The sequence below is a fragment of the Rhinopithecus bieti genome, unplaced genomic scaffold (genome assembly GCF_001698545.2).
Source record: "Rhinopithecus bieti isolate Rb0 unplaced genomic scaffold, ASM169854v2 scaffold_12928, whole genome shotgun sequence".
In the NCBI taxonomy this organism is placed as follows: domain Eukaryota; kingdom Metazoa; phylum Chordata; class Mammalia; order Primates; family Cercopithecidae; genus Rhinopithecus; species Rhinopithecus bieti.
Genome location: NW_016807614.1, coordinates 1,205,541 through 1,232,682, shown reverse-complemented (window position 1 = coordinate 1,232,682; position 27,142 = coordinate 1,205,541). Strand labels below are relative to the sequence as shown.

At 44.3% G+C, this 27,142-nt stretch overlaps 1 protein-coding gene across 5 annotated transcripts in view; it reads left to right on the top strand.

Moving 5' to 3' along the window:
* The window catches only part of MAP3K3 (mitogen-activated protein kinase kinase kinase 3), a 63,514-nt gene that overhangs the window by 19,772 nt on the left and 16,600 nt on the right, over positions 1–27,142 (top strand). For all 5 annotated transcript variants that reach the window (XM_017882907.1, XM_017882905.1, XM_017882908.1 and 2 more), the window contains 3 exons: positions 1,875–1,974; positions 7,415–7,528; positions 14,401–14,521. In XM_017882907.1, the coding sequence (XP_017738396.1) occupies positions 1,875–1,974; positions 7,415–7,528; positions 14,401–14,521 (335 nt within the window). The remainder of the gene's footprint in view (positions 1–1,874; positions 1,975–7,414; positions 7,529–14,400; positions 14,522–27,142) is intronic.

Here is a 27,142-nt window from a genome sequence, read left to right as displayed (position 1 = left end):
TTTTTTCTATATATATATATTTTTTAGACAGGGTCTCATTCTGTCGCCTAGGCTGGAGTACAGTGGCATGATCACAGCTCACTACAGCCTTGACTTCCTGGGCTCAAGTGATCCTCCCACCTCAGCCTCCCAAGTAGCTGGAACTATAGGCATGTACTATCACACCTGGCAAATTTTTAAAAAAATTTTTGGTAGACAGGAGCACTCACTATCTTGCCCAGGCTGCTCTTGAGCTCCTAGCCTCAAGCGAGCCTCCTACCTTGGCCTCCCAAAGTGCTGAGATTACAGGTGTGAGCCATCATGCTTGGCCCCAGTATTTTTTTTTTTGATTCTGTATTTTCTTATATAAATTTGAGAGTATGTGTGTGTATGAGTTTCTTTCTGATATTCTTTTCTGTTTCATTTGTCTCTGATTATTTTTAATCATCTATGTTCTAGAGTATTAGGTTGAAACCATATAAAATTGCCACTTTTGTATATCAAAAGTGGTTGGCCATCAGTAGTCTCATATAGTTCCACCTAATACATTCATTAAAACTTTTTATTGGCCAAGCATGGTGGCTTACACCTGTAATACCAGCAGTTTGGAAGGCTGATGTGGGAGGATTGCCTGAGATCAGCCTGGGCAACTTATTGAGGCCCATCCCTACAAAAAATAAAAAATTAGCCCCTGCATGCCAGTAGTCCCAGCTACTTGGGAAGCTGAGGCAGGAGGATCGCCTTAGCCCCAGAAGTTGAAGCTGCAGTGAGCCGTTACCATGCCACTGCACTCCCGCCTAGGTGACAGAGCGAGAATGTTTCCAAACAAACAAACAAAAAAACCCACAACTTTTTATTATGGAAATTTCAAGCACACTCAAAAGTAGACAGAGTATTAAACTGAACTCCCATGGACCTGTTACCCAGCTTCAACATTACTAACATTTTCCCAATCTTGTTTTATCAATTCCCACTTTTAAATTTTTCTTAAGTATTTAATAACAAATCATATTTTACACCTCTTTGGATGAGTCCTTACTTTACCTTATATTTGTAGAAATTGTTCTTCGAACTGACCTAATGAGTCTCTCCAGACAAGCTTCAATATCAATACTATTTACATGCACAGATATGTCACTGGTTAAGAAAACTGATCAGGCATATCACCAACTCAAGGGGGAATTCCTGTGACTCTGTAGTAGAAAATCTTAATTCTGAGGAAAATCAGTATGGAGATTTTTATGGCATCTCAAAGATGAACAATGGAAAAGACCTTTCAAGTCTTGGAGTTGAGTCCCTTAGGAGTTGAGGCCATGTTTTCAGGACTGCTACTCCAGTCTCTACATTTTCTAGCTTATTTCCTAAATAACTTTTTTTCTTTCAGCTTTTAAGTTCTGGGTTACATGTGTAGGATATGCAGGTTTGTTACATAGTTAAACGTGTGCCATGGTGGTTTGCTGCACAGATTAATCTATCACCTACGTATTGAGCCCAGTATGCTTTAGCTATTCTTCCTGATGCTCTCCCTCCCCAAGTCCCAACAGCTCCAGTGTGTATTGTTCCCCTTCCATGTATCTATGTGTTCTTATAGTTGGAACATAGTTTTTAAACCTAGCGGCCTCTTCTGTCATTGGCAGAAGAGTCTAAGCTGAAGTGGTAGATGAATGGTTGGGACTGAGCAATAGTTGTGGGTACTGTTGTCAAACCTGATAGATGCTTAGAGGGTGAAAGGTAATGGTAAAGAGGAAAAAAGGAAACAATCGGGAAAAGGCAAACTGAGTGAAAGAAAACAGAGAATCCTATGTTGAGAAGAAAGGAAGAATATACTCAGACCATTGCTTTTTAAACCCTACATTTTAAGTGTACAGTTAACCAACCTTTCTGTTTCTTTTCAGAATTATAGCATTCAGCCGGCCTGTGAAATACGAAGATGTGGAGCACAAGGTGACAACAGTATTTGGACAACCTCTTGATCTACATTACATGAACAACGAGGTAAGAAGGCAGATGGATGGGGCAGGGACAAAAGGGGCAGATGCCTACCTTTTTTCTCTCTGTTTAACAGAGCCTTTAAAGTTTGTTCCTCTAATATCATCTGCAGGTTTTCATTTTCTAGACCCCCTTTTCTTAATTCCAACAACTCTGGGATTTCTGTTTTTTACCAAGTGGGAGATTACTCAGCCATCTCAGCCATCTCCATTCCCCCTACTCATTCAGTGCAGATAGCTCTAATATTCCATGGTGGAATCAGGTATAGTACCAGGGCTAGGGCTTATATTGTCTGCTTTACATTTTGTAGGAGTATCTTATTTTTTTTCTCCCAGCACAGCCTTAACAAGAAGCAGAGGGTTTAGCAGGGGCTAGGGAGGTGTGAAAAACCAGTGAGTAGGTCATCTATTACAGTCATAAATGCCGGATTCTTCTCTCAGAGTTTCTTTTGATTGGAGCTTGTTTGTTTCAAATGTTAGCACCTGCTCTAATAAGTTCTTTAACTCCTCCTCTTCCTCACTCCACCCCAAGAGTCCTTATTTATTTCTACTTTGAATATCACCCAGGAAGGAATTCTTTTGAATGTCAGTTTTTGGGCTGCTTTCCCAGCTCCAAGAAGAATATTAAAGGCTACAGTTAGCTTAGGCTGGTGCTTTGCAGTGTATTTATGCTGAGTAAAGAACGTGTACCTTGAGGAAATTGAGTAGGGGTGCAAAACAAGAAAGCTGGGCAACATCATGACCCTCTGAGAGGCAGATCATCACTGTGTAGTTTTATTTTATTTGATGAGGAGTTAAAATTTTTCTTTTAGTGAAGACTTTTCTGAATAGTTTAGTACTCTTCTTTTCAGTTAATATTTCCATTAAGAATTCCTGATGTTTCTTTATTCTAAAGCCAAATATAAATCATTGTTATTATTTTAGTTCATACATGTCTTAACATACTCTACTAGTGTTAGTGATCAGGAGTTGACTAACTTACATTTGATTAATTTAAAATCCCTCAATTCTGTTCTTCTGTTTGCCCTGTAAAACCTGCACTGTCAGGATCTGAGAATCCCAAATGAAAAATCTACTGAGATTTAATTTTATTTATGTCTTTGTAATTATAGCTTTATTGAGATGAAAAATTTATTGTCTAAAAGTATACCATTCAGTAGTTTTTAGTATGCTGATGGAGTTGTACAACCAACACCACTATCTAATTCCAGAACATTTTCTTTTTTTTCTGAGACAGAGTCTTGCTCTGTTGCCCAGGCTGGAGTGCCGTGGCGCTAACATGGCTCACTGCAAACCTTGACCTCCTGCACTCAAGCGATTCCCCCACCTCAGCCCCCTAAATAGCTGGGAATACAGGCACATACCACCACACCCAGCTAATTTTTTTGTATTTTTTATGGAGACAGGGTTTCACCATGTTGCCCAGGCTGGTCTCAAATTCCTGAGTTCGAGCGATCTGCCTGCTTCAGCCTCCCAAAGTGCTGGGATTACAGGCATGAGCCACCGTACCTGGCCTCCAGAACATTTTTATCACTCCAAAGAGAAACCCTGTACCCATTAGCAGTTATTCCCCTTTCTCTCCTCTTCCCAGCGCTTGGTAAGCACTTATCTTTCTGTCTCTTTGGATTTACCTATTCTGAACATTTCATGTAAGTGGAATCATACAGTACGTAACCTTTTTTGTCTGGCTTCTTTGATTAAGCATATGTTTTCAAGGATCATCTGTGCATGTTGTCAGTATGTCATTCTATTTTATGGCTGAATAATAAATATTCCATTTATGGATTTACCACATTTTGTGTATCTGTTCATCTGTTGATAGACATTTGGGTTGTTTTCATTTTTTGGTTATTAAATAGTGCTGCTATGAACATTTGTGTACAAGTGTTTACATGAACATATGTTTTCAATTCTATAAGGTATATACCTAGGCGTCGAATTATTGGGTCATAAGATAAAACTCTTAACTTTTTGAGGAACTGCGCAGCTTTTCTATAATGGTTGCATAATTTTACAGTCCCACTAGCAACTTATGAGTTTATTAGTCTATTCTCACTCTGCTGTAAAAAATTGCCCAAGACTGGGTAATTTATAAAGGAAAGAGGTGGCCAGGCACAGTGACTCAGCCTGTAATCCCAGCACTTTGGGAGGCTGAGGTGGGCAGAGCACGAGGTCAGGAGTTCAAGACCAGCCTGGCCAACATGGTGAAAACCCATCTCTGCTACTAATATAAAAATTCCCTGGGCATGGTGGCGCACACCTGTAGTCCCAGCTACTCAGGAGGCTGAGGCAGAAGAATCACTTGAACCCGGGAGGTAGAGGTTGCAGTGAGCTGAGATCGTGCTACTGTACTCCAGCCTGGGCAACAGAGTGAGACTCCGTCTCAAAAAAAAATTAAAATAAATAAATAAATAAACAAAGAGGTTTAATTGACTCACAGTTCAGCATGGCTGGGGAGGCCTAACAAACTTACAGTGATGACAGAAGGGAAAGCAAACACATCCTTCACATGGCGACAGGAGAGAGAAGGGCCAAGCAAATGGGGAAAAGCCCCCTATAAAACCATCAGATCTCATGAGAACTTACTCACTATCGGGAGAACAGCAGCATGGGGATAACCACCCCCATGATTCAATTACCTCCCACCAGGTCCCTACCATGACACGTGGGGATTATTGGAACTACAATTCAATATGGCATTTGGGTGGGGACACAGCCAAACCATATCAGTAAGGGCTACAGTTTCTCCACCATCCTTACCAACATTTGTTATTTTCTTTTTTTTAATAGCCATCCTAGTAGGTGTAAAGTGATATGTCACTGTGGGTTTTGTTTTTGGTTTTGGTTTGAGACAGAGTTTCACTTTGTTGCCCAGACCAGAGTGCAGTGTGCAATCATGGCTCACTGCAGCCTCGGCATCCTGGGTTCAAGTGAGCCCCCCACCTCAATTTCCCCAGTAACTGAGACTATAAGCACATGCCACCACACTGAGCTAATTAAAAAAAAATTTGTAGAGATGGGGGGGTCTCACTGTTTTGCCCAGGCTGGTCTTAAACTCCTGGCCTCAAGTGATCCTCCTGCCTCATCCTCCTAGGATTACAGGTGTGAGCCACTATCCCCAGCTTACTTTTTTTTTTTTTTAATTTAACTGCCTTCCCAACCATTGTTATTTAACTCCCTTCCCAACCATTCTTATTTATTCCCTCTTTGAATGTCACCCAGGAAGAAATTCTTTTGCAATATAATATGATTTGCAGAACATTCTCCCATTCCATAAGTAGTTTTGAGATTTTATTTTAAATATGTACTGTTTTTGGCCAGGTGCAGTGGTTCATGCCTATAATGCCAGCACTTTGGGAGGCAAGAGGCGGGCAGATCTTTGAGCTCAAGAGTTCAAGACCAGCCTGGACAACATGGTGAAACCCCATCTCTACAAAAAATACAAAAATTAGTCAGGCGTGGTGGCTTATGTCTGTAATCCCAGCTACTTGAGAGGCTGAGGCAGGAGGATCACTTTAGCCCGGGAGGGGGAGGTTGCTGTGAGCCGAGATCATGCACCTGCTCTCCAGCCTGGGCAACAGAGGGAGATACTGTCTCAAAAAAAAAAAAAAAAAAATCTTGTATTATAAATTGGGAACTGTGTAAGTTAATTGGACTTTTGCTTGATTTTGTGTTTACCATACATGTATAAAATCTGGCCAGGCATGGTGGCTCACTCCTGTAATCACAGCACTTTGGTAGGCTGAGGCGGGCAGATTACTTGAGGTCAGGAGTTCAAGACCAACCTAACCAATATGATAAAACGCAGTCTCTACTGAAAAAAAAAAAAAAATTAGTGGGGAGTGGTGGTGCGCACCTGTGACCCACCTACTCTGGAGGCTAAGGCAGGAGAATCGCTTGAACCCAGGAGGTGGACGTTGCAGTGAGTTGAGATTGTGCCACTGCACTCCAGCCTGGGCGACACAGTGAGACTCTGTCTCCAAAAAATAATAAGAGTAAGATCTGACATTTGCTAGGTCCTAGGCAAGGCATACCTTTGCATCTTATGAATCTCTTAATACCAAGTATTCATAACATGCTCCTCTTTTTGCAGCGAGTGAGACTTATTTGTACTCTCAGGGACCTTCTATTTAATACTTCACTGGAATGTATGAGTATATTAGTCTTTTCTCACCCTGCTGTAAAAAACTGCCCAAGACTAGGTAATTTATAAAGGAAAGAGGTTTAATTGACTCACAGTTCAGCATGGCTGGGGAGGCCTCAGGAAACTTACAGTCATGACGGAAGGGAAAGCAAACACATCCTTCATATGGCGACAGGAGAGAGAAGTGCCGAGCAAAGGGGGAAAAGCTCTGTGAAAATGGAGGAGGTAGTTTTCAGGTTCTAGTCACTGACTTTGCCCTTAAACAGAAAGATATTAAACCATGCTCTGCAGTCTGAATTTGTGTTTTTATTTGTATAATAATTTTCATCCTCTGACCATCCCTCTACCCCTCCTGTTCCTTTTCTGCTTGTTCTATTAATGTCCGCACAATTGGAGATAGAGTGGGACATGATCCTACTTAATTTGGAAAAGAATATGGGGGCTATAACTGTTTGCGATTTGATGCTTTGAAGTAAATGGTATTTTTGGAGAGGAAACTCTTTTCAGAAAGTATCTCACAACAGGGTACTGAGATATGCTACACCATGGATGAACTAAAAAACATTAAGTGAAAGAAGCTAGATGCAAAAGATTGAATCTTTTATGTATGAATTGCATGTGTCTAAATGGAATGAAATGTCCAGAAAAGGCAAATCAGTAGAGATAGAAAGTAGACTAGTGGTTGCCTGGGGCTGGAGGTGGGAAGGAGGAGTGACCATAAATGGGCACAAGAGATCCTGTTGGAGTTTGGAAATGTTTTAAAATTGGATTATGATGATGGTTGCACAACTATGTAAAGGTACTACAAATTTTAAATTGTACATTTAGAGAATGAGTTTTCACATAGATCTTTTTTTTTTTTTTTTTTTGAAGAAGGAGTCTTGCTCTGTCGCCCCCAGGGCTGTGAGTGCAGTGGTGTGCGATCTCGGCTCACTGCAAGCTCCGCTTCCCAAGTTCACGCCATTCTCCTGGCTCAGCCTCCGGAGTAGCTGGGACTACAGGCGCCCGCCACCATGCCCAGCTAATTTTTTGTATTTTTTTTAGTAGAGACAGGGTTTCACCGTGTTAGCCAGGATGGTCTCCATCTCCTGACCTTGTGATCCGCCCGTCTCGGCCTCCCAAAGTGCTGGGATTACAGGCTTGAGCCACCGCGCCTGGCCTCAACTAGATCTTTTAAGATCCCATAATATCCAATGAGATTGTTTTCCTCTCAACTTATTTTTATTTTTTATTTCTGCAGAGTGAAACATTGAGATAAACTTCTGTTTTATATTATTTCCCTTTTCTGTGTCTTGTATCACAGCTCTCCATCCTGCTGAAAAACCAAGATGATCTTGATAAAGCAATTGACATTTTGGATAGAAGCTCAAGCATGAAAAGCCTTAGGATATTGCTGTTGTCCCAGGACAGAAACCATGTAAGTAGCCCCTGTCATGGTCTGGCAGCTGAAGACAAAGCTTGCTTTCCTTAAGGAACTTGTCTTGCCTCCTTAACAGACGTTTTCATTCCTCAGACACTGCCAAATTGAGAGCATAAGCACAGCACAGCCCACTTGTCAGCAGCCAGTGAGCATTCTGCATTTGATTTCACCGAAAAGCCAGATTGTCAGTGTTAATATTGCATCTAAAGGTTATTTGACTTATGATGAGGAAGGAAGGAAAATACTTTATGATAAAGAATAAAATTCTTGTGCTCTAAATTTATGTTTTTTTCAATTAGATTTTGACCCCAACAAGAGAAATTTGATTCGTTTGGCAGAGCCAATTAGAAAGACTGTCAAGGATTTGAGACTGTCATGCTTTATAAACCCAACTCCCACAACTCCTTTAGGACACTTGTAGGAAACAAACTTTCCCTTTTGTTCAGTGGAAAAAGCCATGGGTTGGGAGCTTCTTATAATTTATCAGCTTCTGCTTTATCCAATGGCAGGCGGTCTGTGGGGTGTCAGAAGTGGGGAATTATCACTTACGCACAGTTTCCTCTCCTGAAGGATTCCTGGAGGCCCGCATTTCACAAGAATGCTTGCAATCTGTATCTGTCTTCCAATTACTGATTCCTCTACCAGTTTTCTTCAGATGCATGTTTCTGAAGGTTTCTTGGCACCATTTCCTTTTCTTTATGTGGACAGCCAACATGGCAGCATAACTATGGGTGTAGTGACTAGGACAAAGTTTAGGTGGAATGCTGCGCAGGCTGACTATTTCTTTTCTTTATTTTTGAGACAGAGTTTTGCTCTCGTTGCCCAGGCTGGAATGCAATGGTGTGATTTTAGCTCGCTGCAATCTCCGCCTCCTGGGTTCAAGTGATTCTCCTGCCTCAGCCTCTTGAATAGCTGGGATTACAGGTGCCTGCCACCATGCCTGGCTAATTTTTGTAGTTTTAGTAGTTTTAGTAGAGACAAGGTTTCACCATGTTGGTCAGACTGGTCTCAAATTCCTGACCTCAGGTGATCCACCCGCCTCGGCCTCCCAAAGTGCTGGGATTACAGGCGTGAGCCACAGTGCCTGGCCATTTTAAAATTTTTTTGTGGAGATAGGGTCTCACTATGTTGCCCAGGCTGATCTGGAATTCCTGAGCTCAAATGATCCAACCACCTTAGACTTGCAAAGTGCTGGGATTACAAGTGTGAGGCACTACACCCAGCCTGTGATGAACATTTTTCTATGTTGTAATTATAATTTGTAAGGATGCGTGTTTCCCTTGAGTGGATATACCGTAATTTAATTAAATAACCATTTTTGCTACTGTTGGGACACTGAAACTGCTCCTGTTTTTTGGATTTATAAACATTACATTTGGCCAGGCACGGTGGCTTACGCCTGTAATTCCAGTACTTTGGGAGGCCGAGGCAGGTGGATCATGAGGTCAGGAGATGGAGATCATCCTGGCTAACATGGTGAAACCCCGTCTCTACTAAAAATACAAAAATTAGCCAGGCATGGAGGCGGGTGCCTGTAGTCCCAGTTGCTGGGGAGGCTGAGGTAGGAGAATGGTGTGAACCTGGGAGGAGGAGCTGGCAGTGAGCCGAGATCACACCACTGCTCTCCAGCCTGGGCAACAGAGCGAGACTCTGTCTCAAAATAAATAAATAAATAAAATAAAATAAATAAACATTTACTTTTAAGAGTAACAATGGTAATGTTGGTGATGAAATCTTTTCTCCAGAACTTCCTCACCTAGACTTTAGGTTTCTTAATAAATGGAAGAATCATGATCCAAAATTGCTCTATGCTCAGGAATCCTCACCTCTAGAACAGTGCTTCTCTAACTATCTGTGGTGAAATACCAGTTTTGTTCTTTTAATTTCCAATCTGTCATGCACTTTTTTTTTTTTTTTTTTTGAGATGGAGTCTCACTCTGTTGCCCAGGCTGGAGTGCGGTGGTGCGATCTCGGCTCACTGCAACCTCCAGCTCCCAGGTTCCAGTGATTCTCCTGCCTCAGCCTCCTGGGTAGCTGGGATTACAGGCACGCACCACCACACCTGGCTAATTTTTGTATTTTTAGTAGAGACAGGGTTTCACCATGTTGGCCAGGCTGATCTCGAACTCCTGACCTTGTGATCTGCCTGCCTCGGCCTCCCAAAGTACTGGGATTACAGACATGAGCCACTGCGCCCGGCCGTACCAGTTCATGTTTAAGTGAAATGGAAAAATAAACTAGAGGTATATATAAGGCTACAGTTTTCATTAGTAGATTCAATAGACATAAAATCACTCTGCCAAATTGCTCTAAAGTTTTTCAGAGGGCCCTCTCCATTTCTTTACTTACTTGGTGGAAGAGCAGGATGAGCAGTATACCACAGTGTGAGGACTGGCACCAGCCCAAAGATCATACCTTAAGTACACTGCTCCAGGATAAAATATTACCTGGTTTTCATCACCAACGGCCCCAGAAGAGGGATCTTAGAATTATTGTAGTCCTTAGGTCACCTCACCCAGGTTCCTCCACAGTTGGAAAAAATTAGAAGCCAAGCAGAAAGTATAATATTGTCCATGAAGAGAACTTGTGAGATGTTGTATCATTCTATTCCCCGCAGCTTCGAAGATAACTGAGCTAGAAAACGTCCAGAAGACAGTTTTCAAGGAGTTGGAGTCACTTTCATGTATGAATAGTGTAAAAGTTTAGAACTCTTGGCTGGGCACGGTGGCTCACGCTGGTAATCCCAGCACTTTGGGAGGCTGAGGTGGGTGGATCACTTGAGGTCAGGAATTTGATACTGGCCTGACCAACATGGTGAAACCCTGTCTCTACTAAAAATACGAAATTAGCTGAGCGTGGTGGTGCATGCCTGCAATCCCAGCTACTCGGGAGGCTGAGGCAGGAGAATTGCTTGAACCTGGGAGGCGGAGGTTGCAGTGAGCTGAGATTGCGCCATTGCACTCCAGCCTGGGCAATGAGTGAAACTCCATCTCAAAAAAAAAAGAGAAAAAAGTTTAGAACTGTTTAAGTCAGGACAGACAGCCTAAGCATATATAATCGGAGTCTTTAATGCATTTAAGAGCATGGATAATGAAGACACAGATTTATTCACCTAATCTCAATTTGGATGAACTTCTTGAGTGTTGAGCATTATCTTAGAACAAAAAAGAAATCATTTGTATAACAAGTGATAGACCAGGCTGGGTAACATGGCAAGACCCCCATCTCTACAGAAGTTTTAAAATCAGTCGTGGTGGCAAATGCCTGTAATTCCAGCTACCTGGGAGGCTGAGGCGGGAGGATCACTTGAGCCGAGGAATTCCAGGCTGCAGTGAGCTATGATTGCACCACTGCACTCCAACCTGGATGACTGAGCAAAACCCTGTCTCAAAAAGAGAAAAGATGATATATGTGGCATCTATTATTCTGAAATTGTATAGCTTCAAAGCAGATTTTTAAAAGGGCTTTAATAAATTCATGGATGGTAAAGCTGTAAATTTAATTAAATCACCTCAGATGCTTTCACAGCTATCATAACTATCATGGTCTTCCATGCAAATATCTCTTGGTACCACCATTAAAACAGAGGACTGGACAGGATGCTCTTGGTGATCCAGTGTGCCATTTCTTATCTTACATTACCATGTAACAAACTAAAGCAAGCTCTCTCCCCGCTTTACCTCCTCCCTGCATCATTGAATCCACTTGCCAAATCTTTTATTGAGATAATTTGTGGGTAGACTTTTTCCTGTCTTCCAGTCACTGAAATCTTGATACACGTGGTTTCCTGGTAATTTTTCATATTGTGTGTGTTAGCCACAGCACACTTCTACCCAGAGTCCTTTAGTGAGGTTTTCATGGAATGGTCACTGTCTTCTATTTGTTGTCTTTAGAATGTTCTGCTAGCTACACAGTTCATACCTGTGGGCTCTCCTGTCACTCTACGACAGTACCCTTAGATTCTCAGGCATAGTCCCACCTTCCTCCTTCCTCTCTCCCACTTCTGAGTCTTATTCAAGGTGTCCTAAACCCTTGCAGCAACCTCATTTTTATTTACTATACCATTCCCTTTGCCCCCTTGAATTGAGGTTTTCAAAATTTGGCTGAGTATTACAAAATATCAGTGCTTGGACTCTTATGTCCAGAGGTTCTGTTGGTCTGAGGTGTCAAAAGCTCCACAGGCGGCTGGGCACAGTCGCTCTCCCCTGTAATCCCAGCACCTTGGGAGGCTGAGGCGGGCAGATCACCTGAGGTCAGGAGTTCAAGACCAGCCTGACCAACATGGAGAAAACCCATCTCTACTAAAAATGCAAAAAATTAGCTGGGCGTGGTGGCACATGCCTGTAATCCCAGCTACAGGGAGTTTGAGGCAGGAAAATCACTTGAACCCAGGAAGCAGAGGTTGTGGTGAACCGAGATGGTGCCATTGCATTCCTAGCCTGGGCAACAAGGGTGAAACTACGTCTCAAAAAAAAAAAAAAAAATTAGCTGGGCATGCATACTGGTGCACGCCTGTAATCAGGAGGCTGGGGCAGGAGAATCATTTGAACCCTGGAGGCGGGTTCTGTCTCTAATAAAAATACAAAAAATTAGCCAGGCATGGTGGCGGATGCCTCTAGTCTCTGCTACTTGGGAGGCTGAGACAGGAGAATGGTGTGAACCTGGGAGGCAGAGTTGCAGTGAGCCAGATCGCGCCACAGCACTCCAGCCTGGGTGACAGAGCAAGACTCCGTCTCAAAAAAAAAGCTCCTCAGGCAATTCTCGTGGGCAGCAGGGTTGAGAACCATTACCTGCAGTTGAGGCATGACTCACTTCTAAGACCTGGCAGCTCAAAGTGTGGACCATGTAACAGCAGTGTCAGCATCACCTGGAAGCTGGTTAGAAATGCAGGCTCTGAGCTCCACCCCAGACCTACCGAATCAGAATCTGCACTTTAACAAGATTGCAGGTGATTCGTATGTACATTAAAGTGTGAGAAGCTCTGCTTCTCAACATGATAAATATTATAATGGTGGATGGGTATCAGGGGCAAACATTTTCAGTGGCTTCCCACTGCCACAGTGGCATGAGCCACTCCCGGCCTAGCTTTTAAATTTTCTAATTGAGGGTTTAGATTGTATGTCCTTTGTTACACATTTCAAATTCACGTTGCCATGATTTATTGAATTCCCACTATGTGTAAGGCCCTGCATTCAGGCAGGTGGCAGGGTGCTCATCATTCACCTCTTCTTTGAGTGCAAGGCTGTGGCCCTCCCTTGCCCTTCACTTGCCTGCCTCCCCAGTATGTGGCTTTGACTGTTGTTTCCTTTTTGACCCTTAGCAGAGAGCTATTGCACATTGGAGGCTTCAGCAAGAACATTCACTTCCCCTTGGTTCTGACTTCCCGTTAGAGCAAGGCAGTTTTTCAAGACAACCTGCATGTGATGAGTCTGGCAAGGGGACTACGGGAGGTTGCTTGGCAGCTGAACTCTCCCCTGAGAGCGGGAAACCTTTTTCCTGGAGGACAGGATATAGAGTTTGTTTAGATCCGACTTTTTTTGTTAGGGGGAGGTAGAGGAGATGGAGGAGCAAGTAGAAACTTTGAACCAACTTGTTTAAATCCTGAGCCCTCACCCCTGCTCTCACCAGTGCCTTGCTTATTTGTAATCACATCCTGACATCACTTGATTACCTCCAGGGTTTAGTTTTAAGCTTTCTCGGTGCAAAGGGCCCCCTTTGTTGCTTAGTTTTCTCTGTGGTGGCTGGACTGGGCCCGGTGGAAAGAGTGAGTGGGTGCTGGGAGGACTGCTGACCCTCGTCTCAGGCCCTTGACCTCTGTCTGGCAGAATGGTACTTATGATAGCTTTTCTCAATTGAACATGATCCTGAGATGATTTACATGTAAACCCTGGAATCTTCTTAATGTTCAGGGAGTGATTATGGTTGGGAAAAAGAAGCATATTGAGCTACTTTTAAACATACATATATAAGCTGGGCATGGTAGCATGTACCTATAGTTTCAGCTAACCCGGAGGCTGAGGTGGGAGGATCCCTTGAGCCCAGGAGTTTTGAGTCCAGCCTGGGCAACATAACAAAACTCTGTGTCAATCAATCAACCAATAAGATAAGTACATGTATAGCAACCAGAATTTTGTTGGGGAGGGAAGTTGCCATCATTCATTTTCTATTCTGACTCCCTCTTCTGCAGAAATAATTTTCTGCTACTCTTCCTAAACTCTCGGAGAATTTTATGAGAGGGTATTTACAGCTCTCTTTTGTTTTGCAGATTATTACAGGAATGCCTGTTATTCCTCCATGTCTGGATCATCACCTGTTAAACTGGGGCGCTAGGTCTCAGCGCTCATATATCATTGAAGCTATAAAACTACATTGAGGCCGGGCGCGGTGGCTCAAGCCTGTAATCCCAGCACTTTGGGAGGCCGAGACGGGTGGATCACGAGGTCAGGAGATCAAGACCATCCTGGCTAACACAGTGAAACCCCGTCTCTACTAAAAAATACAAAATCTAGCCAGGCGAGGTGGTGGGCGCCTGTAGTCCCAGGTACTCGGGAGGCTGAGGCAGGAGAATGGCGTAAACCCGGGAGGCAGAGCTTGCAGTGAGCTGAGATCCGGCCACTGCACTCCTGCCCAGGCGACAGAGCGAGACTCTGTCTCAAAAAAAAAAAAAAAAAAAAAAACACTACATTGAGCAAATAGTGGTTTGCAGAGACAAATAGAGGAGTCAGATTTGGGGGAAAGCTGGGTAACTCATGTATTAAAAGCATGAAGGTGGCTGAGCGTGCAGGGAGTCCTTAGGAAAAGGGTGAGAAGGCCTTGATAGGCCTGACTGTGTAAAGATTTAGCTTGGCCTTTTTCTTCTTCTTTTACAGAACAGTTCCTCTCCCCACTCTGGGGTGTCCAGACAGGTGCGGATCAAGGCTTCCCAGTCTGCAGGGGATATAAATACTATCTACCAGCCCCCCGAGCCCAGAAGCAGACACCTCTCCGTCAGTGAGTATTTCACCCCTTTTTTCTCCTCCTCTATTTTATCTGCCCACATTTTAAAAAAGCAACAAGTATTTGTTAATTAAATAATCATCAAATATTTATTGACTATTACTCCACGTGGAGTAATCCTCTATGCCTTTATTTTATTTAGAGAGGAAGGCCAAAGAAATAACTGGGATGGTATCCTGACTCTCAAGGAACTTAAAATATAGTGATGTAGTAGTGTGATTAAATTCCTTTTAAACATTCCTGAAAAAGTGATCGCCTCAGACATCTGCTTGAAGACTTCCAGCTGTGTTTACACTCACTTTTGACCATTCTTGTGAAGAATAGAGACTTGTAAAGTTAGGAATCAGGTCTAAATTTGAATTTTAACCTTAAACCTCTTGCTTATGATTCCCGAGAAGTCTTTATACTTCAGGGAAGATGCTGACCAATGAAACTTTTGAGAGAGTCTAGCTCAGTTGTCTGGGAAGGAAAGGAGACTGTTGACGTAGTACAGTCATTTATCTGTATTTGTAGGGAATTGGTTCCAGGACTCCTGTGGATGCCAAGATCTGTGGATGCTCAAGTCCCTGAAATAAAATAGTGTAGTATTTGCATATAACTTACCCACATCCTTCCTTATAGTTTAAATCATCTCTGGTTATTTATAATACCTAATATGATGTAAATACTATGTAAATAGTTCTTATGCTATATTTTTATTTGTATTTTTTTGATATTGTTATTTTTTTATAATTTTCCACATATTCTCAGTCTATGGTTGGTTGAATCCACAGATGCAGAACCTGCAGCTATGGAGGGCCAACTGTATATTCAACCCTCTGCTAACTAGTCAGAAAGCTCTGTGGCTGCTACTAGTCCTTCCCAGGACAGGAATCTAAATCAGGCCTATGAATTATTACTAGTTAATCCAGGATTCCTGTGGATCCCACTTTTGGGAGTCTGGGGAGAAAGCCCATTTCTTGAATTGTGAAACTTGTATCAAAAGGGAAATCTGGCCTTATCAAACATCGTGTTGAGCCTGCTGCCTTAATGTTGTGGAGACCCCTGCTGCTGCTTGAAAGCCAGCTTTGCCCTTATCCATATAGGTAGGATTGCATCAAATTGAACTGTCCTCTGAAGACCCTGAGCTGAGCTTGAGAGATCTAAGCACTGTTTCTGAGTTTGTCTGTTTGCAATATGCCTTATGAGGGAGTTGCAGGAAAAATATGTTACTGAGGTACTGACTTTGCCTCATTGAGTAACTTCTAGTATTGCCAGGCTGAAAGTCTGTATATGCATGTCAGATTTCTGTAGATAATTGGGGGATGTGTTGGTTGAGGAGGGAGAGCTAGTACCCTAGCAAGGAGAGCCTAGCCAGAGCGTCTCTGGCCCTGGAATCTGGGTGCCTCAGAGCTTGGGAAGCTCTGCCAATTTGGCCTCTTTTCTATAGTCCTTGTGGAGATTGAGGGGATGGAGGTGGGCAGCATGGTCCCTTGTAATCAGTAAGAATTGATGGGGCAGTAACTGGGTCTCCTGCCCCCAAGCAAGAACCTGTGATATGTGCATGGAGGCAGGGGCTAAATACTCAGCCACTGGACCCTTCCTCCATGTTATTGGGAGCTATATATAGAAATTATTTTCCTGGCTGAGAATGCTGAGGAATGAGATTTCTGTGAAGTAGTTCCTGTTTATCTGGAAAATGGGCAACACAGCCTCTTAGCATACCCAGATCCTTCCTTCATTCAGCAAAGCATTAAGTACCAGCCGTTGGGCTGAGATGAATGCTGCAGTGAAGCATGTGGAAGAGCAAGGGTGGCTGGAGCAGATGCCGCCTGGGAGAGAAGGGCTTTCACAGAAAAGGCAACATCAGAGCTGACACTCCAAGGAACATTTACTGAACATCAAGTAGAGATAGATATCTCAGGCATAGTAAGGAGCACCTGCCAGGCATGATCACAAAAGAACTTGGTGGGTTCCAAGAACCCCAGGGACTTTGGAGTGTGTGTGGGGTAAGGTAGATGTGGCAAGAGAATGGATGGAACCTGTGAGCCTTTCCATAGAGCCAAGACATGGGAGAGATGATTTCTAACTGGAATGATCTGGAATATGCATTCCGAGGGGAGCTGTCCCAGCTGGACCTTGAAAGATTATGGAGGATTTCCATAGGGGACAACGGGAGAAAGGGCTTTTAAACTAAGTCTGTGGAGAGCTCACTATACTTCAGGTCCAGGCTGGCTGATACATTTGGAGGAGGAGTAGAGAAGGCCAAGAAAAAGGATGCCTGGGTGTTTTCTAAGGGACTCTCAACTGCACTTAGGCTTTTTTGGTAGGCAGTGGGAAGCCACTGAAAATGTTTGCCCCTGATACCCATCCACCATTATAATATTTATCATGTTGTCTTTTTTTTCTTCGAGACAGTCTCACTCTGTCACCCAGGCTGGAGTGCATTGATGCCATCTTGGCTCACTGCAACCCCTGCTTCCTGTGCTCAAGCAGTTCTTCTGCCTCAGCCTATTACAGGTGTGCACCACCACTCCCAGCTAATTTTTGTGTTTTTAGTAGAGATGGGATTTCGCCATGTTTACCAGGCTGGTCTCAGACTCCTGACCTCAGGTGATCGCCTGCCTTGGCCTCCAAAGTGCTGGGATTACAGGCGTGAGCCACCACGCCCCAAATATCATGTTGTCTTATCTCTCTTCCATTATTCTACATTTTTGTTTATTCATTCAAAAGATAATTTGCCTGTGATCCCAGCACTTTGGGAGGCCGAGATGAGTGGATTGCTTGAGCCTCAGGAGTTTGAGACTAGCTTGGGCAACATGGCAAAACCCCTTCTCTACAAAAAATACAAAAATTAGCCAAGTGTGGTGGTGCGTGCTTGTAGTCCCAGGTACTTGGGAAGCTGAGGTGGGAGGATCACTTGAGCCTGGGAGGCAGAGGTTTCAGTGAGCCATGAATGTGCCATTGTACTCCAGCCTAGGCAACAGAGCGAGACCCTGTCTCCAAAAAAAAGTAATTACCAAAATATCTACTATGTGCCAGAAATATGGGAAGCAGAAAAGATACAGGCCCTGTCCCTGTGGCCTTTGCAATCCATGGAAAGACTGACATTTACTTGTTATGATGCGGTTAATGTATAATTACAAACTGTGACTGAAAGGTGTGTGGTGCTGCAGGTGGGCTATAACTAAGAAATGGGCTGGGCATGGTGGCTCACGCCTATAACCCCAGCCCTTGGGGAGGCCAAGGTAGGTGGATTGCTTGAGGCCAGGAGTTTGAGACCAGCCTGGCCAACACAGTAAAACCCTGTCACTACTAAAAATGCAAAAATTAGCTGGGCTTGGTGGTGAGTGCCTCTACTAGCTACTCAGGGGACCGAGGCAGGAGGATCACTTGAACCTGGGAGATTGAAGCTGTAGTGAGTGGAGATTGCACACTGTACTCCAGCCTGGGTGACAGAGTGAGTGAAACTCTGTCTCAAAAAAAAAAAAAAAAAAAAAAAAGAAAAAAGAAAGAAAGAAATGGTGGGCTATAACTAAGGGATGGGAGCTGATCCTGATCTTGGGGCCAGGAAGGCCTTAGGCATGAATGGGATTTGGGAGTTAGGCAAAAGGGATGCAAGGAAGAGGGTTCCAGACAGGGGATTTTACAAGAGCAGAGGCCTGATGGCAAGAGGAAGTGTGGTACGTCTGAGAAATGGAAAGAAGTCTGAATAGCTGGAGAGCTGGGAGCAAGGGGAAGGGGAGGGCAGGATAAAGCTGGGGAGGGAGGCAGAGCCTTGTGGACCCTGATTAAGATTCTGATCATTGCATGGAAAGCAGTGAAAAGCTACTTTAGAGTTCTTAAGTGAAGAGGAGTGGGTGGTGTTACATGTTCATATTTGTATTTTGAAAAGATTGATCTGGCTGCAGTGTGGATAACAGATTGGAGGGGGCAAGAATGAATACAAGGGAACTGCATTAGGCTAATGCAGTGGTCCAGGTAGAGAAAACTGGGGCTTGGAGTAGGCTGGTAAAGTAGAGAGAGGGAAAGAGCAGGTGAACTTTCAGAGGTAAAACTGACAGAACATGGCGTTTTGTTTTGGTGGTTCTCAAAGTGTGTTCTGGGAATCCTGGGCAGTCCCTTGGGTCCTTTGACCCTGTGAGTTCAAAATTATTTTCTTTTTTTTTTTTGTTGTTGAGATGGAGTCTCGCTCTGTCACCAGGCTGAAGTGCAGTGGCACGATCTCAGCTCACTGCAACCTTCACCTCCCGGGTTCAAGCGATTCTCTTGCCTTAGCCTCCCAAGTAGCTGGGACTACAGGCATGCGCCACCATGCCCAGCTAATTTATGTATTTTTAGTAGAGACGGGGTTTCACCACATTGGCCGAGATGGTCTTGATCTCTTGACTTCATGATGCACATGCCTCAGCCTCTGAAAGTGCTGGGATTATGGGCATGAGCCACCACGCCTGGCCCTCAAAATTATTTTCATAATCATGCTGAGACATGACACTCAGTTATCTCACAAGTGTACAGTGGAGTTTTCCAGAGGTCATGTGCCTGAGGTGATGTCGTCACTGTACTGGCTTAAGGGCATGTGTGCTTGTATATGATTGTATTCTTAACATTTATTTTTTCCTCCACTGGTTTCTCCTGAGAAAATGTTTTTAAAGTTTCTGAGTTTTAATTTCAAATACAGTAAATATCAGTTGATACATCCCACATAAATAAAAGCTAAGTGCCATCAGTTTTAAGGTGCAAAGGGGTTCTAAGACCAAAAGGCTTAAGAATTACTATAGTATTGGATTGAATTTGCAGGTGTTTTCAGGAGGCTAAGGTGGGAGGATAGCTTGATTCCAGGAGTTTGAGCTCAGCCTAGGCAACATAGTGAGACCCAATCTCATTTAAAAAAAAATGAGGCTGGGTGTGGTGGCTCACGTCTGTAATCCCAGCACTTTGGGAGGCCGAGATGGGTGGATCACCTGAGGTTAGGACTTTGAAACCAGCCTGGCCAACATGGTGAAACCCCCTCTCTACGAAAAATACAAAAGTTAGCTGGGCGTGGTGGCATGCACCTGTAATCCCATCTACTAGGGAGGCTGAGGCAGGAGAATTGTTTGAACCTGGGAGGTGGAGGTTGCAGTGAGCTGAGATGGTGCCATTGCACTCCAGCCTGGGCACCAAGAGCAAAACTCCCATCTCAAAAAAAAAAAAAAAAAAAAAGAAAGAGAGAAAGAGAAAGGAAGGAAGAAAAATAATTTGCAGATATTGAGAGAGAGGGAGGTAAATTACTGCTTTGTGGAGATGAATAAATGGCATCGCCTTTCACTAAGACAGGAATATTGAAAGAGAGTGTGGTTCCAGGTGCTGGGAAGGGGCAGACTTAATGTTTTAGACATGTTGGTATTGAAGTGCCTCTGATACAGCCAACAGGAGATATCAGAGAGGCAGTTAGATATATAGGTCTCTAGCTCAGAGGGGAGAAAATCAGGGCTAGTGAAAAAATATTGGAAATTGTTATGTTGAAACCATGGGCCCAGGGGAGAGTGCCTAAGCAGAGACTATAGAATGAGAAGAAAAGAGGATCCATGATCGAGCCTTAGGAACCCAACACTTAGTGGCCAGTTAGAAGAGGATGAGCCTATGAAGGACAAAGAAAAGGAGTAACCAGAGAAGTAGGAAAGCAAATTAGGAGTGTGGGGAGAAGGCCTTACACAACCAGCCAGGTTGGTAAGGACAGACCAAGGGTAAGAGACAGAAACCTGTTCTTTTCATTCACAAATGTCTGAGTGCTTGGTGTGTGCTGGTACAGATAAGACTTTCTGGAAGGGAAACAGAGACAGGAGTCAAGGTCTAGCATGAGAGACTTGGAAAAGTCCTAGCAATAGAAATGGGGTCAAAGAAGTCCTTGGTTAGTAAGCCTTAACAATTCAGCCTTCCACCGGGTTCCTCTGGTGCCTCCTTCCCATCATCATTTACATACATGTGAATATTTAGTGATTCTGCAGCAAGCAGGCTACTCAGTTCACACTGCAGCATTTGCGTTGATGGGGAAGTGCAGGGTAGCCCAATCAAATTCCAGACTTGTTTATTTATTTGAAAGTCTTCCTTATTTTGGATTGAAAATCAGCTTTCTCTCACTTTACCCACTGATTCTAGTACTGCTCTCTTGAGCAGCAAATAAACATAGATAAAATCTTTCCCATATGACAGTTTTTCAAATATGTGAAGCCAGGTATCATGTTTACCATTTGTTTTTTCCATCATAATATGCATACCTTGAATTCCAGGTTTTTTTCAGGCCATTTAGTCTGTTAAACTAGTTCATGCTAAACAAACAAAACAGAAACAAACAAAACCCTACTAAGTAATGAGTTAATCCAAAAGAGTTAATCTCCCTGTGGGGAGATCACCAGGCAGGCAGGTGGAATTTCCCTACCTGAAGATATCGTCTCTCATACCTTGGCCTATGGAAATTCTACCTACCTTTGAAGCTCAAGCAATATTTTTCCTTGATACATTGGGTAGTGCCCTTAAGCCATGTAACCAAGCCTTAACTAAAGGACTTGTCGGCGGGGTGCAGTGGCTCATGTCTGTAATCCCAACACTTTGGGAGGCCAAGGCAGACAAAAATTAGCCAGGTATGATGGCAGGTGCCTGTAATTCCAGCTACTCAGGCCACTGAGGCAGGAGAATTGCTTGAACCTGGGAGGCAGAGGTTGCATTGAGCCAAGATCGTGCCACTGCACTCTAGCCTGGACAGACTCTTGCTCTGTCTCAAAAAAAATAAAAAAATAAAAATTATCCAGGTGTGGTTGTGTGCATCTGTAATCCCAGCTACTTGGGAGGCTGAGGTGGGACAATCACTTGAACCTGGGAGGTGGAGGTTGCAGTGAGCTGAGATTGTGCCACTGCGCTACAGCTTGGGCAACAGAGTGAGACTCCATCTCAAAAAAAAAAAAAGGACTTGTTCCTGCTGCATTCTGACTCCTGTATGGTCTAAGTTCGTCTTGTTAAGTGCCTTTGCCTCAGTTCTCACTCTGTCTTTGTCCTTATCTTGCCACTTTGTCCCATAGTGAGGCAAGCCATACTCCAACCCCTGAGTGGAGGCAATCAGGTTTTTTAGGAGTTTGGTAGTGAAATGGTGGGCCTGCCAGTTGCAGTGGTGCATGCCTGTAATCCCAGCACTTTGGGAGGCCAAGGTGGGTGGACTGCTTGAGCCCAGGAGTTCGAAACCAGCCTAGGCAACATGGCAGAACCCCTTCTCTCTGTCACCCAGGCTGGAGTGCAGTGGTGCCATCATGGCTCACTGCAGCTTCCACCTCCAGTCCTCTTGCCTCAGCCTCTCAAATAGCTGGGACCACAGGCGCTTGCCACCACACCTGGCTAATTTGTTTTTTGTAGAGATGACTTCTCATTATGTTGCCCAGCCTGGTCTCAAATTCCTGGTCTCAAGCGATCCTCCTACCTCAGCCTCCCAAAGTGCCGAGATTATAGATATGAGCCATCATGCCCAGCCCAGGATGTTTTTAGGCTAGAGATATGAGGAAGTGTATGAAGGGAGGGATAAAGACAGCTGAAAAGAAGGGGTTAAAGGTGATGAAGAGGAGACCATGGGGGAGCTGACTCCTGCTCAAGGAGATGAATCAAGGAGATGAATCAAGTCCAGGTAGACGGTTTATAATGCTTTCGCAAGGAAGAGAGGAGCCCTCTGCCTCTTGAGAGACGAGGAGGGAAAATTCAGGCAGAGGACAAGAAAGAATGTTGAAAGGATGAGGGTGGCTTATAGCGACAACTGGGCAGTAAACAGAGAGCAGTGTGCAGGACCAGCTTCCAGTCCTAGTACGGATTTGAAAGGGTAGAAACCAGGACTGCAGGGGTAGTGACCATACAGTTGAAACCAAAATGATTAGCTTCTTTCATCTCCAAAGGTTTTTTTCCCTCCTTGCTATAAGTTCTATGGTGCTAGATGAGATCAGAAACTTTGATGGTGGTAGCGGCTCCAAAATAAAATGGGAATTTTGAAAGTTGAAACATAGAAGATATTCTTAGGGTCTTGTGGAAATTCTACCCACTACTGTGGTCTACAGAGTGTGGTCCACTGTGAGCATATGGGTGAATATTAGTTAAGATTTTCTATTGAGAAAGAAAAAAATATTTGATTACTCTCCCCATCTCATCTGTCCCTGAAGAGAGAGGAGTTTACAAAATAGTTGGTGGCCAAAAAGCTATCTCTTTATACTTGCAATGACCTGCACATTAACATTGACCCAAAGCCCTAGAACTCCCTGCAGAGACAACTTCCTGACTGCATCAGCTTCCTGATTAGGGTTCTTCTATGAGAAGGGCTAGAATCTGAAAGCCTGTCTTTCAGCTTTAAGTCAGAGTACAAAGCAAAAGAACCTACCATATCTTAGGGTGAGAGTTTATCTTTGACTCCACTTCTTTGGGTTAAGGAGGCTGGTAGAGAGCTAGCGCTCACTGGGAGGAATGAGGATACCTGGCAGCTTAAACCCCACTCTTCTCCTTCTGTGTAAAATGCCTTCTTGGGAAGCTGTGGGCCTCTTAACAGTGCAACTGCTACTGTGCTCCTTTGCTTCAGTTGGTGCTGAGATGGGCCTGTTGGCATAGATGGCCCAGTGAGGCTAGAGCAAGTTCAGGCTGGAATACCAGGGAAGGGTGTCCCAAGAAAGCCTGTGACCCCTGCCTAGGCAGCCTTCTGAGACCTACGGAATGAGCTGTTTTGCATAGCACTGTGCTTTGTGCTGTCTGGCTCATTGCTATCACTGCTGGTAAATATGTAACCTTTAGTGAGTTTATGGTCCAGTATCCTATCCTGTCCAGCTCCCTGTCTGAGTTGCTCTCAACTGCTGTTGTGTATCTCCATTGGCTCCCAGTTTCTGAAATGAAGATTTAAAAACAAAACTGAAAATGCCCTGGAGCAGTTCTGCCAACTCCTGGTTTTTCCATTTGGTTCCTCTGATAGCCATTGGTTTGGGGAGACTTCCCTTTCCTGCTCCAGCCTGTGGGCCTGTGCACAATAGCCCCTGGCACATAGCCCATCAGATAACAAGGCTGGCTCTCTGCAGGCACAGTGTGGATTGGAAAAAGTGAAAGTCTCTGGCTGGAAATGAAAGCTCAGAGAACCTTTGCTGTTTTTCCCCCCAGGCCCTCCTGGGTCTGTAGTGCTGGTCTCATGTGAGCTAGTCCCATTCCACCTTGTAAAACCAGGGGAGAGTTCAGTGCAACTGATGAAGGAGGGTACAGGTGTCAGGGGGACCATGGATATTTTATCCCAGGGAAGTCTCACCCCAGACACTCCATGTAACAGATTCAGGGCATTTCATCCTGTTTGGGCATAGTTTGGACCAGTGTCTGAGGTTTCATCAATAAGAGGTTTTCTTTCTCTCCAGTCAGTCCCTTACAAGAGACATTTTTATTTGTTCTAGTTAAAATGTATAATACAGCTCCAGAGTGTGTTGGTCAGAGTTCAGTTGCGCAGAGGAGAACCCACTGTAGCTAGTTTCAGGAAGAAGAGATTCCATAAGCCAGATGTGCACAGTGTGGATTATGGAATCAATGAGGGAAGAAAGAGAAGCAGGCTCTAGGTTAAGACACACCACAGAGCATCCTCCCTCTTCTGTAATCAGGAAGCCACCGGTCCAGAAGTCCAGTGCCCCTCAGCTCTGGTCCACACCTGTCTGTCAGCATCAGCAAAGCTGGAGACCAGGTGTGGGGCCTCTGCTAACACTGTGGCAGAAAAACCAAAGGCTTCTGTGACTGTGCTCAGAAATAACAGGAAGCTTGTTAATCTTACAGAAGTGCATGTGATTGGCTGAACCTAAAGAAAGTCTTAGAAATACAGCTTTTAGCCAATTAGCTTCTGAATTACAGGAAGGCACACTAGAAGGGTGGAATCCATCTTGCACCTACCCCATATATCTGCCACAGAGTGAAGGGTACAAATGGGGTTCTACGGACTTCCTGCCGTGAGATAGGGTTATGTAGATATATACCTGTGCCAGCACATTTATAACTTCCAAAAGAAATTATGAGGTAGATAGTTATCCCCGTTTTTGCAATTGAGGAAATTGAGGTGAGAGCTTAGATCATTAGCTAATGAGTGGCAAAGCCTGACCTGAACCCATGTATATCTAATTTAAAAGCTTAGTCTCTTCTCCATGCACCTTGCTTCCTCCTTAGAGTTGCTTCTGCTGCTGACAAATGTTGCTGACATGTGGACTGAACTGCCACGGAACTTGTGGACTACCAAGATGTCATCCAAAGCTAAAAGTAGGAAGCAGGCAGTAGGCTAATTTTTATAAGCAAAGGGTTAAATAGTGCTCTCTCTGTGTTTTGTGGCATGATAGGGCTTAGGAAAACCATCCTTTTTTCACAGTTGCGCTGGAATTTTGTGTTACAGTAGCAAGGGAAGCAGCCAGGTACATGGGTGTGTGAGGTCTGGGTCACTGGAAAGTGGAGTAGTTTCCTTGGTCCAGATTTCCCCTAAACCTCCATCTTGTCTTTGCCTCCAAGCCCTCTGTTGGCTAAGCGGCATTTTATATCCCTGGCCTCTGACTCCCAAATGATCATGGAGAAAACAACCCTGAATTTGAGCTGCATGAAACATGGCACTGTGGAGGTGGCTCACACCTGTAATCCTAGCACTTTGGGAGGCTGAGGCAGGAGGATCTCTTGAGCCCAGGAGTTTGGGGCTACAGTGAGCTATGAACATGCCACTGCACTCCAAAGAAAGAAAGAAACATGGCACTGTGCTTTCCCTGTGCTGTCCCCATGTTAGCCTCCCTCCCACGCCTGGCAGGCCGTCTTACTTCCTTGTGAATGGAATCTCCATCCTCCATAGGGATTACTCATGGGGAACAGATGGCCTGGCCAGGTCAAGGAGAAGTTTTGTCTTGTGCCACTGTGTTGAGCAGCATGCCTACCCTTTTTGGAAATAAATTGTGTCCCCAAATTGCCTGCACTGAACTGTGTGAGAGTCACAAAGCCTGTTTTCTCTCTTCAGCCCCACCATTAAGTCACTTTATGGCTTTGGGGCTTGGGTTTCCCTCTGCACAATGTGGATGATGATAATGCACCACCACTGCAGGGTTAGTAGTAAGGGTTAAATGAGAGGTGACAACATTTTTTAAGAAAAAAAATATTGCCTTGGCTGATTTTATTGCTCTGTTAATTCACGGTACAATATCCCTAAATTTACACTCAGAGTAACTTTAGTTTCTGTTAGGGCTTAGAAAATAGGACAAATTATCTTCCATGGGCTGTTTGAGACCATTTCAAAGGCATGGCTCAGATACCACTTTATCTCAGAATTGGTGGCCTCTACCCTGTGAGTGAGATGTTGAGACAGGAAATCCAGCAAAATTCTATGCCTGTTTTCAGAGCAATTTTGTTTCTGGCCTCTGCTCTGGAGTCAGGTGGGGAAACCAGATTACTGAGGACTCCATGTTAGCTTTCCTGCCAGAGAGACATTCTTGGAGGGAGGCTGGGGTGATGTGTCCAAGAGGAGATTGGAAGTATTCTCCAATACCAATCCAGTAGCGAATTCATCAAAATGTATTCAGCACAACCACATGAACCATACGTTCTGAACAACTAACTTAATATAGAAGAATCAAAGAGTCAGTGGCTCATGCCTGTAATTCCAGAACTTTGGGAGGCTGAGACAGGCGGATCACCTGAGGACAGGAGTTCGAGACCAGCCTGGCCAATGTAGTGAAACCCTTTCTCTACTAAAAATACAAAAATTAGCTGGGTATGGTGACGGCCGCCTGTAATTCCAGCTACCTGGGAGGCTGAGGCAGGAGAATTGCTTGAACCCAGGAGGTGGAGGTTGCCTTGAGCCAAGATTATACTACTGCATTCCAGCCTGGGCAACACAGCAAGACTCTATCTCAAAAAAAAGAGTCAGTGTCAGTTTCTTGAAGGTCATTGAAAAACAATAGTTCAAGCTTCTTAGAAAATGTATTTCAAAGAGAAACCCTCTGGCCAGGTATGGGGGCTCATGCCTTTAATCCTAGCACTTTGGGAGGCCAAGGCTTGAGACCAGCCTAGGCAACATAGCAAGACCCCATCCCTAGAAGTGCATACACACACACACACACACACACACACACACACACACACACACACACACAGAGCAAGACTCCCCGACATTCTTTTTTTCCCCATTAAGTATTTTTCTTCCTTCTGAGGGCCTTTGAAATAGTGGTAGTCTCTCTGGTTCAAGGAGTTTGTTGAACTCCATGTCTGTCAGGCCCACCCTCTTTTCCAGAATGTTCTAAGACCCTGGACTGGGCTCTTGAGCACCCTCTGCTATAGATGCTTAGTCCTTGGTACGCTACCTCTACTTCCAGGCACAGGCTGAGTGCTTCTGGCTCCACATGAGCTTTTGTTTTGTTTTGTCTTTGAGACAGGGTCTCGCTCCATCACCCATGCTGGAGTGCAGTGGTCCAGACATGGCTCACTGCAGCCTCAACCTCCCAGGCTCAAGCAGTCATCCTGCCTCAGTCTTCCAAGTAGCTGGGTTCACAAGTGTGTGCTTGGCTAATTTTAAAAATATTTTTTGTAGAGATGGGGTCTCACCATGTTGCCCAGGCTGGTCTCAAACTCCTGGCCTCAAGCATTTCTCCT